Genomic DNA, 14737 nt, shown 5'->3' with positions numbered 1-14737 from the left:
GGATAAAAATCTGAAATTACACAATCTTTTTTAGGTACCTCAGGGGCCATCCAGTATGGTGTTCCAACAACAGCTGAATGGGTATTAATATCAGCCTCAGTTAGCTTTGTCGCGACCCCAAAATCAGCTAGTTTAACAAGACCCTGAGAGTATACATCAGATAGAGATGTTACATAACAAAAGTATCTGAAAGACAACAATACCTTGGGGAGGGGGGGGGGGAGAAGAAACCAACTAAGAAGAGCCCGTGTCTGCAAAATAAATAATGGCCCAATATAGGCCTGTACATGGCTTGGATTCAGAGCAGACATGTGCCTGTATCCATTTCCAGTCCATTCCGAAAAATAAGATATTGTACATGGTTAGAGATCCCTTGGATACACAAACAATGACTCCACAGTCCACACCAGCATTCGGTTATTAATCGGATATCTGGATATAGATATGGACAACTGTTAAATTTTAGACTTTCAACAATAATTGAAATGAGTGTGGTGCTTTCAACATTTTCTTTACAATTCCTTTACATAGAATATTAGAATGCTATTTATGAATGTATGAAAAGTAACTTACATTATAGATGATGCAGTAAAAGGTCAGTATAGGAAGAGAAAGAACCATAAGGGCCAGACCAATCAGGCCCCTAACTAGGCCCAATAACTTAAGTTATAATCAGACACATTAGGCCATGACTTAAGTTATAGTTAGGCCTATATGCTGGTTATAACTTAAGCCCATAAAGAGTACATCTTGCTGCCATATGTGAAGGATATTTAGTTAGTTACTATTTTGTAATAGTTTCTATTTCCTTGAGCTAGTTTTAGTTGCTATGCCTTTAGCAACATAGGAGTTTCTATTTTGATGTTATCGCAACTTAGATCTTATAGGAAGTTTCTATATTTAAGTTGTAAGCTACTTGGTAACAATAACTTTCTATTTTTGTAACCCATACTTTTTATTTTATAAATACAAGAGGAGGGCTACTACAGCTTACAATTTTGGCATTCAACCTATTAATGGACCAGCAGCCCTTGTGGTGAAACAAGAGCAACCCAAGGTGATGAAAACTGTTAACGGATGACCCAGTGACCCGTGCCCTAGACCCAGACACACTAGAGTGTCTAGGTTCATTATGCACATGTTGATTATGTTAGGATTTATTTCCATATTTGTAATGATCTATGATTATAAATAAAGCGATGGCCTCTGTCTATTCGATAAGCCAAAATTATTCTTTTCTCTCATCTTTCTCAACTTGGTATCAGAGCCCAATCCCCTTAGGGACTTTTTAGAATCTGCTGCCGCCACTACCACTGCCGCCGCTACCACCGTCGAGGCTTTGGCCTCTTGGTTCAGCATGGTTGACTGAACAAGTGCTAATGCATATCGCACCACGCTAACCATTGCTGAACACTAACCACCACCATGCTACCTATCGCTGCCGCCACTACTGCCACTGTCACCGCCCTTTTTGCCCTCCTTTAGGGCTTCTTTTTGCGCTGATCACGTCGACCTCCCACTGCCACTGCCTACCTGCTTTCCCCAGGCCTTCCAGCCCCTGCCGGTGCCTCCGCCTGGATCTGCCCAGGCTTGCCGACCTCTCTGCCGTCCTGTTTAGGCCTGCCGACCTCTCTTCCAGGCCCTCTGTCGCTCTCTTTAGCCCCTGTCGGCCCTTCTGCCAATCTGCCCAAGTGCCACCAGCCTTTTGCTGCCTTGTGTCGACTTCCCTAGCAAATTTTTATGGTCTGTATGCTTGCTGGCAGTAGCTAGATCATCTTATGTGTGACCTTTTTTGAGGTATTTCCCATCCAACTTGCTGTGATTACTTTTCTTGGCGCTATGACGGAAGAATCTGTTACTTCCCTTGGCACTGGGAGTGGCCCCTTGAATCGTCTTGGCACTCCATACCATTCTCTTCAGCCAAGACCCACCAAGTTGAATGGACTTAATTAACTCGCACAGTTGCACGGTCTCGTGCTTACCATTGGTGGTAATCATTTCTCGGGGTACATAACTGGTGACACCCCTATGCCTACAGAGGCTTCTACCAAGGAAAATTGGTTAGCAAATGATGCCTTGATTATGTCGTTCTTGCTGAATTCTATGGAACCAGCCATCAGTCAGAGCTTTATTCTGTTGAATTCTGCAAAAGAACTATGGGAAGCTGTTAAACACACTTATGGACAGACCAGTAATTATGCTCATATCTATGAGCTTCGTCGCCAGGTTCGTGACACCACACAGAAAGAATTGTCAGTGCATGCATATTATTCTGCCCTCAATACTTTATGGCAGCAACTGGACTTCTATCACCCCGTTGCCATGACAAGCCCTACTGATGCAACCACATTGCTAAAGAACATGTAATAGAACGGGTGTATGGTTTCCTAACTAGTCTCAACCCAGAATATGATCCGATTCGGCTTCAAATCTTGAGCACAAGCGACTTCCCTTCACTACTTGAGGCTTACAATACAATTCAACATGAGGACCATCGTCGTTCTGTTATGATGCCTCCTATTGTTCCCACTCGGTCTGCCCTTGTCACTACTCCACAGCCCTCTTTATCTGTGGATACTACTGGTACAGTTAGCAAGTATGGTGCTACTCGTGAACCTATGAAATGCAATTATTGTGGTCGTCCTCGTCACACTCGGGAGACCTGTTGGAAACTCCATGGTCGTCCTAAAGGAGGTGGGAAAGGAGGAAAATCTGGTTCGACTCATCCCTAGGCTCACTTGACCGAGACTACTGAGGCCTCTACTGGCTCCTCCTATGTCTATCGAACAGCTTGTGACCCAGCTCCAGCGTATCATGACTCAATTGGTCCTGCAACTTCTACCATGGAACCCCTTACCCCGTCTGCCTCTCATTTAGCCCAGTCCGGTGTTTTTCTCGCTTCATCTAAGACTAGCCCATCTTGACTCCTTGATTCTGGGGCATCGGACCACATGACCAGCACTTCGGATCTTTATCATACCTGTTTTGATAAGGACAAGGTCTGGGTTGCTGATGGTTCCCTTTCCTCTATTTCTGGTAAAGGCACTATTACTTGTATTCCTACCAATTCTTTATCCTCTAGCCTCCATGTCCCTAATTTATGTGCTAATTTGCTTTCTGTTTCTCATCTCACTACTGAGCTGAACTGCAAAGTTCACTTTTATTCTACTCACTGTGTTTTTTAGGATCTAACGATGGGGGCAATGATTGGATATGGTAAAGTACAGGATGGCCTCTACTATTTGGATAAAGGCTCTCCACCTTCCTCTTCGCCGGTCTCCGCTAATACTCTTACCCGAGCAGAGAGGGCTCTTACTCAGCTCCAATAGTGGCATCATCATCTTGGACATCCCTCTTATCATATTTTACGTCATTTATTTCCTTACGTAGTTAAACATTGTTCTTTGGATGATTTACATTGTGATGTTTGTAAGTGTGCCAAACATACCAAGTCTTCTTATTTTCCTAGTAACAATAAAAGTTTGATTCCCTTTTCTATCCTACATTCAGACTTATGGGGCCCTTCTACGATTGTTGCTGGGGGTGGATTTAAATGGTTTATTACCTTTATTGATAATTCTACTCGCATGACCTGGGCTTATCTTCTTCAGACTAAATCCGTGGCTTTTTCTTGTTTTCAATCATTCCACAATATGATTTGCAATGTGTTTAACGCCAAAGTCCAAGTCTTACGTAGAGACAATGGCACTGAATACATTGATGTATCCTTTCTACAATACCTTGATTCTCATGGCATTCTTTCTCAAACTTCTTGTGTTTGGACCTCTAAACAAAATTGTATCCCAAAGCGAAAAAATTGCCACCTTCTTGATGTTACTAGGGCATTAATGTTTACAAATCATGTCCCTAAGTTTTATTGGGGAGATGTGGTTCTTACTGCTGCCTTTCTTATAAATCGGGTTCCTTCTAGTGTCCACTTCAAAACTCCAGTTGGCCAGCTTCCGGATCCTTCCCTTGCTTCTCACCTTTCACCCAAGGTATTTGGTTGTGCCTGTTTTGTGCACAACTCTTCCCCTTCTCGTTCCATGATGGATCCTCAGGCAATTCGTTGCATCTTCTTAGGGTACTCTACCTCCCAAAAGGGGTACTAGTGCTATCATCCTCCTACTCGGAAGCTGTTTGTTACCATGGATGCCACTTTTCATGAGACTGAACTCTATTATCAGTCATCTCTTCAGGGGGAGCATCAACTGGAGGAAGAGATTCCTTCTATTACCCCTCTTGTGATTGATATTGTTCGTCTTCAGGGGGAGAGGCCTATTCCAAGTGGCAAGGACATCATTACTTATACGCGGAAGAAAGAAAAGCGGCCTGCCTAGAAGCAGCCTAACCTGCCTGGCACTATTTGACCATCTGAAAAAATTACTTGGACACCCCCTATACTATGGTCATTTTGCTTACGATTACCACCGTTTCAAACAATTACTTGACACCCCTGAAACCTGACGGTGTTAGTCTGCTGTTAGTGTTTAAATGGAAATGTCCATTTTACCCTTATCACCTATTCAATAGAAAACAGTGAAATTAAAATTACCAAATTACTCTCCTTCTTCTTCTTCGTGCAAACAACCCAGGAAAGCTCAGATTGGGGAAACCTCATAGTATAATGCTCATTAACAGCTCGTGATTTCCTCTCTGAAAGGGGTTTCAACTTTCAAGTTCATTGTGATTTCAAATCAAGAACCGAAAAACTCTGAAAAAATCTTGCATATTCGAATTCATCTCCGGAAACTAAAATAAGCCCATAACGTGTCTGACGGAAAAACTACAAATGTAACGCCACCAATGACAGGCTAAAACCACCCTAATCCTCCAACAGAGTCAACAAAAACGCAGCAATCCCTGCCAAAGAAATAAATAATCGCATCCAAAGGTGTTCGATCTGCTTCTGAAACACTCTCAAATAGCCAAACTGCTGCGAACTTTCGAATTTGAACTGAACCACTTAAAAGTTTCCGCCCTCAAAACCACTAAAATGGACTTGAAAACCACCAATCTCAAGTCCAAAACCACCACAAATCCCCTAAAATATAACAATATTGACACAAACCCACAAATTATCTCCTGAAATCTACCACAAAATTCCCATTCTCAACCCCACCTATAACACAAGAAACCAAAACCTCCCTTACCCACCAAAGAAAAAACAATAGAAGAAAAACCCATTATTCCTGCCCCAGTGTCCTACAATAAATTACTTCTAAAACGCTAGAAGATGCAAAACCCATCTGCCATAAGCAACTTGGAAAACTCAAAACGAAGGTAGTAATGGGAAAAGGAGAAAATAAAGAGAGGGCGAAAGATTCGTTAGAGGAAGAGGAGTCTGAAGTGGAAGAGATCAAGGATGAGATCGATTCGTCAAACAGAAACCGATTATCCCTCCTTTGGTAATCTTCTTCCTAGCCCAATTTGTTGTGTCGTTGGCACCACCTTCGTTGTTAATATCGTGGCTTGCGGTGGAGGTTCCAGGTTAGGGTTACATATAGGAGATAGTGTTTCAGCAAGGATTTGTGGTAGAAGTTAGGGCTTTTTTACCTGACCGTGGTATGCTCACAAGATGCCTTAATGGTTTTTGAAACAGCAACCATGGCCGCCCCTTTTTTTTTTTGGTTGCAAGAAGAAGAAGAAGGGGGTAAATGTGTCACTTCAGTACCCTTTAAGGGTAGTTTAGGCATTACAAAAAATTTAACCAATGACATCATCACTAAACTAACAGATTTGACCTACTTGAAAGAAATGGTAAACTGCAGGGGGTGTTCAAGTAATTATTTAAAAAGTTGAGGAGAATAAGTAATTAGGCCATAGTACAGGGGGTGTCCAAGTATTTTTCTCTTACCATCTGCATCTACGCCTCCTGAGCTAGATCCGCCACAAGATGATAGTCCCTCTCCAGGTAACATTTCCTCTCCTTCTTTTGATGACCTTCCCACTGTTGTTAGGAAAGGTGTTAGATCATGTACCTTGCACCCTATTTCCAATTTTGTGTCCTACAAGTCATTATCACCTTCCTATCGTGCCTTTGTTTCCTCGTTGCCCTTTGTATCTATTCCACAAGGCTAGAAAGAGGCTATCTTAGACCCAAAATGGAAAGATGCAATGGTAGAAGAAATGCATGCCTCGACGAAGAATGATACTTGGGAGCTGGTTCCTTGTCCTGGCGGAAAAAAACCAGTAGGATGCAAATGGGTTACCATCAAACAAAAGGCAGATGGTACTATTGAAAGGTACAATGCCAAATTGGTAGCCAAGGGATTTACACAGACTTATGGTACTGATTACCAATATACATTTGTTCCTATTGCCAAAATGAACTCCATTCGAGTAATACTTTCTTGTATTGCAAACATCGGATGGAACCTTCAGCAACTGGACGTCAAGAATGTAACACCCCACATGTATGTCATTACTATCTTAATATTATGTTAGATGTCCATGAATATTTTAATGTTTTTGTGAATATTCGAATAATATTTGCATTGAGAACCCCAAGGGGTTAGCTCAATTGGCAAAAGACCAACTCCTGAAATAAGAGGTCATGAGTTCAAACTACCTTGGGGCCTATCCCCATCCCTTAATTCCCCCCCCCCCCTATTATACAAGCTCTTAATCCAAAAAGAATATTTGCATTGAGATGGTGAGTGTTTGCTATTTAATATTATTTTATTGAGTAATATGATATTTTATATTATATTAATGTAGGACATATTACTTTATAAATTTTCATGAGATATTCATATTATAGGATTATTTGGTATTTTGATGCACTAAGGTATTGTTTTATGTATTATGGTATATTTATATCAACTATGGTATATATATTACATATTATTTACTAAGTGATTAAGGAAGTAGGTGTAAATAGTGAAGCATGAGGTGGCATGATTTGTGGTAATCATGCTTAATAAAGGTAACCTTGATTAATTAAGTTAAGGGATCATTAATGAAAATTAATGATGTTAAGAGGTGGCAGCACCCTATTGAACCATGTGTTGCAACATGGCTTAGCCACCATGTGCATGGGCCAAGGTGGTGGTGGCTTAGGAAAAGGCCACCTAGCACAGTAGTATGTGTTGTCACAAGAGTTGATAGTGGGCTTATATCAGCTACATATAATGAGTTGGTGGATTTTATGTGGCCGCATGTTAGGTTAGGCTGGGTTTGGGTGGCAAGTTAAAGGGCAGCCACTTGGCAGGGCAGCTAAGGTGTCCAAGATTGAGTAATTGGAACTTTAATCATTGTTTGACCAAATTAAAATGGATTAGAGTGTAATTAGTGTTAGATTTTATATTAATGTAATAGAGTTTATTAGTATTATCTTTGAGTTAAGTGGTTTAGTTTGACTAAACCAAGTGGTTCAAATATGGATTGCCATGGTTTGTTTGAGTTAAGGAGATTCAAAGAGGAGCAGCCACACGGTTATCTCAAAGGAGGTGGAGGCCTAAGTTGCTGCTGGCTTTGAAGCTGATGGTGGCCACATAGTTAAGTCAAAGGAGGTGGTGGCCTAAGGTGCTGCTGCCTTTGAAGCTGGTGGTGGCATGGACAAGGATTATGGATAGTTATCCCATCCGTACAACTCAATTGAGCTACACAAATTTTTCTAGAATCCAAAGAAGAAGAATGTTGGATTATATGGGTCAGAATACCGTGGGGGAATTCTGGACTTTCTTACTGTTTTATTCTTGTTTCTATTATGTGGGTTTAGTCCCACATTGCTTACTTGTAATTCTGTCCTCTGTTCTCATTAATATAAATTAGGAGCTTGGGGTGATCATTAATCATCCAAGCTTTACTCTAGTTTTATTCCTGTTAACATGGCATCAGAGCAGGTTTTGAACTGGGGTCCTTCACAGCCCCATTCTCGATCTCTTTTCTTCTTCTTCACTTCTTTTCCTTCTCTCTTCTCCTTCTCTTCTCTTCTCTTTTGTTCTCCATTCTCCCATAGGGCAGCACTGATGAGGTGATCACTAGATCCAGTTGCTGCCCTCCATCACCTCATTCAATGACATAAAATTCTGCTCGATAGGAACCAGCCTCCCTGCCTGCGATATTTGAAGATTCAAGGTTTTTTTTGGATTGATTTCATCTCTCAATAAGAGATCAATCCCCCTTCTTGAAGATCAAAACCTGCAGCAGATTTCTCCAAATTCCTGTCTCCATTCTTTGAAGGTTTCCTCAAATCGATTCTTCCAACATCAGGGTTTTCTCAAAACCCTGACAATTATCGATCTGGGGGTTTCAGATTTCCATAGAAGCTGATTTTTGGAGGAGTGATCCAACACCATTAGAAGACCACTCGACCCCAATTTCAGCCCTTTTTGCTGAGTTTTTGACTGATTTCTCCCCTGCATCGATCTCACCAAAACAGGGTTTTTTTTCCAAAACCCTGCAAAAGTCGATCTAGGGGATTGCCATCTTTGTTGCTGCTGATTTTTTGGGACATCTATTGCTGCATATAAAGAGGTCTATCCCTCAATTTTCAGCACTTCTCTTGGAGTTTTTATTGGCTTTTCCCTCACAACAGCCCTTTACTGCGATTTGGGCTTCTCTACTGTGATCATGGGTGACTCAGCTAATTCTACTGCAACTTCTGCTGATGACGACCAAGGCAAATCAGAATTTCATACCTTTCTGTTGAATAATGTAAACTAGAATACCGTGGGGGGTATTCTGGTCTTTTGGTGTTTATTTTTTATGTTTTAAGTGTTTTAAGTGTTGTATGTACTGCCTAGCTATGTTGGCTATGGCAGGGGTATTTTTGTCATATGGATGTAATTTTAAAGTTATAAATAATAGCCTTGGCTGATCACAATCGATCATTCAAGCATTCTTCAAATTTTGGTTTTGATAACATGGTATCAAAGCACTCTACTCTGATCTAGGGTTTTTCAAGACCTTCCCCCTCCATCGATTTCTTCTCTTCCATCCTCTCCATCAATTTCTTCTCTCTCTCTTCTTTCTCTTTCCTTGGTTCTCTCCATCCTTCAAGGGCAGCACTAATGAGGTGATCCTATTATGGTTTAAGTGCTGCCCTCCATTACACCTCAATTTTAATGCCATAAATACAGATCGATAACTGCTGTGTTTTTTCTCTCTGCGATTTGGGACTGCTCCTATTTTTTTTTGGAAATCGATCTCATAGACTTGGAAGATCGATTGTTCACTTTGGAGCATCACTGGCAGGACTTTAGACAGCATCTATCACACCTGCATTATCAGCAATTGAAGATCTCAAGTTACAGCCCTTTTTTCTTTTTATCGATCTCAACTGTCAAGGTTTTGAAAAAACCCTGACACCTTATCGATCTTGGCTTTCTGGGCTGTTGTTTGAGGAGTTTTTTTGAGGGATATTTCCCTGATTATTCTACTGCACTCGACCTGTCTTTCAGCCCCAACTGCTGCAGTTTTGTTGAAGCTCTGATTTTTCCAATTTAGAGGATCGATTTCTGCCTGGCTGCAATATGGGTGACTCAGAGATTACTTCGGCTGCTTCTGGAGGAGATCAGACTAGGACTGATTTTCTGCCCTATGCTGCTGCCATAAAGCTTGATGGCACAAACTACTTAATTTGGGCTAGATCATTATCCCTGACCGTGGCTGGTAGGGGACTCACTGGCCATCTTACTGGCACCACCAGACAGCCTACTGAAGAAGGTGTTGTTCGTACTAAATGGGCTGCCAATGATGCAATGGTGATGTCATTTATTCTGAACTCTATGACCACTGACCTTTCTAGTCAGTATCTTCTCCTTGACACTGCTACTCAGATATGGACTGTTGTCAAGGGCACTTATGGTCGTTCAGGAAGTGGTGCTCCGGTTTATGAAATCAGGAAGACACTTCAAAATACTACTCAGAAGGAGATGACTGTCACTAAATATTACGCTGCCCTCAAATGTTTATGGCAGCAATTGGATCACTATGCTCGATTTCAGCCTACTACCAGTGCTGACATTACTGCCTACCACACCTATGTAGATCAGTTTCGGGTCTATAACTTTCTGGCTGGCCTCAATGATGAGTATGATCCTATTCGGGTGCAAGTTCTTGGTCAGGTTCCTTTCCCCACTTTAGAGGAAACCTTTTCTTATGTGCACAGTGAAGAGACTAGGAGGGCTGCTATGATGATTACTCCTAGAGTTGAAAGATCAGCCTTACAGACTGCTGGCTCCACCCCTGATACTTCTTCTGATAGTGTTGCTGCTACTGCTACTGCTACAGCTAAAGAGCCTGTGACGTGTGAACATTGCCACAAACCATATCACACTAATGCTCAGTGTTGGAAATTGCATGGGAAGCCTGCTGATTTGGAGGCCAAACGTGGTCGTGCTAAGCCTAAAAACAAAGCCAATCACACTGAAAGTGTAGCTCCAGCTCCCACTACTGACATTGGTTTCTCCCAGGAAGAACTTCAAGCTCTCCGGCGTCTGTTGAACACATCCGCTGCCCCTACTACATCTGCTGCCAATTCAGGTTCCTTCTTTGCCCGTACAGGTATTTCCTTTGCTGGTCATTGTGCATCAGTAGTTTCCACTCCTTGGATTATAGACTCCGGTGCTACTAATCACATGACAGGTTCCTCCAGTCTTTTCAACACATATTTTCCTGCTTCTAGTAAGGACAAAGTTAAAATTGTTGACAGGTCCCTCTCCTCCATATCTAGGAAAGGATCCATTGGCTGTTCCCCTTCTCTTACATTATCCTCCGTGTTGCATATTCCCAAGTTTACCACAAATCTTCTCTCCATTAGCAGTATCACCAAATCTCTAAATTGTAAAGTGACTTTTTTTCCCACTCATTGTGTTTTTCAGGAACTGGACTCAGGGAAGACGATTGGATCGGGTAAAGTGCATGGCAGATTGTACCTGCTTGATGGAGATCCTGCATCTACTCAGGCTTTACCTTCTAGGCTCTGTTCCCCGGCATCCTTCTCTTCTGAACTACACATATGGTACTCTACACTAGGACATCCACCTCTAGGTACTTTATTTCCAGCATTAAGTAATACTTGTAATAAGGAAGACTTTTTTTGTGAGCCTTGTGTCTTGGCCAAACAGACACGTTCCAACTATCCCATTTCTAATAAAAGGTCATCTTCTTTATTTCATGTTGTTCATACTGATGTGTGGGGTCCTAGTAGAAAAGTTTCTCTTTCGGGTCATCGGTGGTATGTCACCTTCATTGACTGCTATTCTAGGTTCACTTGGGTCTACCTTATGCACACCAAAAATGAAGTTTTTTCATGTTTTCAGCACTTTCACCAGCTGGTTAAAACTCAATTTAATGCCACCATTCAGATTTTGAGGAGTGATAATGGGACAGAGTATATGGAAGGTCAGTTCCAAAAATACCTGGCTGCCCATGGAATCCTCCATCAGACCAGTTGTGTTGATACTCTAGCCCAAAATGGTGTGGCTGAGAGGAAAAACCGCCACCTCTTGGAGGTAGCTAGAGCTCTTCTGTTTGCTCGCAATGTCCCTTCCGTTTATTGGGGGGATGCTATTCTTACTGCAGCCTATTTAATTAATAGGCTGCCCAGTCGGGTCCTTAACTCTAGACCCCCTGTTGAGCTATTACTTGGCTCTTCCTCCTTTATAGTTCCCCCTAAGGTTTTTGGCTGCGTTTGTTATGCCAGGGATACAAGGTCCCCTGATAAACTTGACCCACGTAGTCTCCGCTGCATTTTCTTAGGGTACTCTACTACACAGAAGGGGTACAAGTGCTATTACCCTCCATCCCGCCGGACTTTTGTCAGCATGGATGCCGTGTTTCATGAGAGTGTGTCATACTATGTGTCCCCACCTCTTCAGGGGGAGAGTGTTGGTGAAGATGTGCTGACTATAGACTCCCCACCTCCACTCCAGTCTGTTTATCATAAGTCTGAACCAGATCGGCCTGCTCCTAGTACTTCCCCTGAGATTGCTCCTAGTACCCCCCCTGAGTCAGGGGGAGAGATTCCTATACAGGGGGAGATTCCTATGCAAGGGGAGCAAACTACTCCAGTCCAGACTCCTGTCCAAAGGACTATTAGTGAATTTTAGAGGAGGATTGATGCTAGTAACATGAAGACCTATGCAAGGAAACATAAGCAGGTTCAATCAACTGTTGCTCCAGTACCCATCCAATTGCCAAACCTGGATCCAGAACCTGCCTCTCTACCTGGTAATGTTCCTTCTCCTAAGTTAGTAAGTTACCTATTGCTCTTCGCAAAGGTGTCAGGACTTGTACTCAGCATCCCATATCTCATGTTGTTTCTTATGACTCCCTTTCCCCATCCTTTTGTGCTTTTGTTTCTTCTCTTTCTTCTGTTCGTATTCCTAACAATTGGCAGGAAGCTCTATCAGATGGAAAGTAGAAGGCAGCCATGATGGAAGAAATGGAGGCTTTGAAAAAAAATAACACATGGGAGCTTGTGGTTCTCCACCTGGGAAGAAAACCGTTGGATGTAGATGGGTGTTTGTGGTGAAACAGAAGGTGGATGGCACTGTGGATAGGTATAAGGCACAGCTCGTGGCCAAGGGGTTCACTCAGACATACGGCATTGATTACCAGGAAACCTTTGCACCTGTTGCGAAGTTAAATACTGTTCGTGTGTTGTTATCATGTGCACTCAACCTTGGATGGGATTTGCAGTAACTAGATGTCAAAAATGCCTTCTTCAATGGAGCACTGGAGGAGGAGGTGTATATGGACATTCCACCAGGGTTCTCTTGTGACAGAAATAAAGGGAAAGTGTGTAGGCTGAAGCTTGCACTGTATGGGCTGAAGCAGTCACCTCGAGCTTGGTATGGTCGATTCCACAAGGCCATGATTTCTGTGGGCTATAAGCAGAGTAATGCTGATCACACACTCTTTGTCAAGAGGGTTGGTGAAAAACTCACTACTTTTATAGTCTACGTTGATGACATAGTAGTTACTGGCAATGATGGTGATGAGATCAAACGGTTGAAGACCTTCCTTGGTTAAGAATTTGAGATTAAGGATCTAGGGAAATTAAGATACTTTCTTGGGATTGAAGTGGCCAGATCTTCTAAAGGCATATTTCTCTCCCAAAGAAAGTATGTCCTAGACTTGTTGGCTGAAACAGGGTTGTTAGGATGTCATCCTTCGGATACTCCTATGGATCCCACTGTTCGGCTCAAGGAGAATGAGGGTGAGCCTGTCGATAAAGGCCGGTACCAAAGACTTGTAGGGAAGCTGATTTATCTTTCACACACTCGTCCTGACATTGCTGTCGCCGTGAGTGCTGTGAGTCAGTTTATGCATGATCCCTACACTTCTCATATGGAGGTTGTTCTTCGTATTTTGCACTATTTGAAGTCAGCTCCTGGAAAAGGCATTCTTTTGTCTGCACATGGTCACCTACAGATAAAGGCACACACCGATGCTGATTGGGCTGGTTCTGCAGATCGCAAGTTGATTTCTGGGTATTGCTCCTTTGTAGGTGGAAATCTTGTCACATGGCGTAGCAAGAAGCAAAATGTAGTTGCTCGCTCTAGTGCCGAAGCTGAGTTTCGAGCTATGGCACAAGGTATTTGTGAGTTACTTTGGCTTAAAGGTTTGCTACAAGATCTTGGTATTCCTATTCGCCTTCCTATGATGTTGTACTGTGACAACAAGGCTGCGATCAGCATAGCACACAACCCAGTACAGCATGATCGTACCAAGCATGTTGAGGTGGATAGGCATTTCATCAAGGAGAAGTTAGAAGATGGGCAGATCTGTATTCCCTTTGTGACCTCTGCTGATCAGCTTGCTGATGTCTTCACAAAGGGGCTGCCTGGAAAGTTATTTCATCCTAATCTAGTCAAGCTGGGCATGATCGACATCTTTGCTCCAACTTGAGAGGGAGTGTTGAATAATGTAAACCAGAATACCGTGGGGGGTATTCTGGTCTTTTGGTGTTTATTTTTTATGTTTTAAGTGTTTTATCTACTGCCTAGCTATGTCGGCTATGGCAGGGGTATTTTTGTCATATGGATGTAATTTTAAAGTTATAAATAATAGGCTTAGCTGATCACAATCGATCATTCAAGCATTCTTCAAATTCTGGTTTTGATAACACTTTCCTACTGATCCAATTAAACTGGATGGTTCTAATTACTTACTTTGGTCTCGGTCTGCTTCCTTTGCTATTGTTGGCCGTGGCGTTAGTGGTTACATTAATGGCACCACTGTTATGCCAACTGAGACTGGTCATGCTCAAGAAAGATGGCTTGCAAACAATGGTGTTCTCATGCCCTACCTGATTGGTTCTATGACTTCAGATGTGCAACATAATTTTCTTCTCCTTGATACAGCCTCTCAGATTTGGGCTACTTGCAAGGAAACTTATGGGCAGCTTGGCAATGATACCCAAGTATATGAACTCAGGCAGAAGGTCCTTTACACTACTCAGGGAGACTTTTCAGTTTCCAAATATTATACTACTCTACGCAGTCTGTGGCAACAATTGGACCACTTCTCTGATTTCCACCCTACTACAGTTGCTGACATTGCTTCATATAAGAAGCATGCAGACAAGATTAGGGTGTACGGCTTTTTGGCTGGTTTAAATGTGGACTATGACCAGATTCATGTTCAAGTATTGGACCATAAGCCTTTTCCCACACTTGAACAATCCTATGCCTTGGTGTCCTCTGAGGAAAACCATAGGGCTGCTATGCTGCACCTACCTATTACTGACAGATCAGCCCTTAAGGCTGCTGCCCGGCTACTC

General features: G+C 42.4%; 1 protein-coding gene across 4 annotated transcripts in view; it reads right to left on the bottom strand.

The window, feature by feature from the left end:
* The window catches only part of LOC122664315 (MAP3K epsilon protein kinase 1-like), an 89871-nt gene that overhangs the window by 37217 nt on the left and 37917 nt on the right, over nt 1-14737 (bottom strand). For all 4 annotated transcript variants that reach the window (XM_043860084.1, XM_043860085.1, XM_043860086.1 and 1 more), the window contains one exon: nt 39-143. In XM_043860084.1, the coding sequence (XP_043716019.1) occupies nt 39-143 (105 nt within the window). The remainder of the gene's footprint in view (nt 1-38; nt 144-14737) is intronic.

This window comes from Telopea speciosissima, chromosome 6 (genome assembly GCF_018873765.1).
Source record: "Telopea speciosissima isolate NSW1024214 ecotype Mountain lineage chromosome 6, Tspe_v1, whole genome shotgun sequence".
NCBI lineage: Eukaryota > Viridiplantae > Streptophyta > Magnoliopsida > Proteales > Proteaceae > Telopea > Telopea speciosissima.
This window is presented reverse-complemented; position numbering and strand designations above follow the sequence as displayed.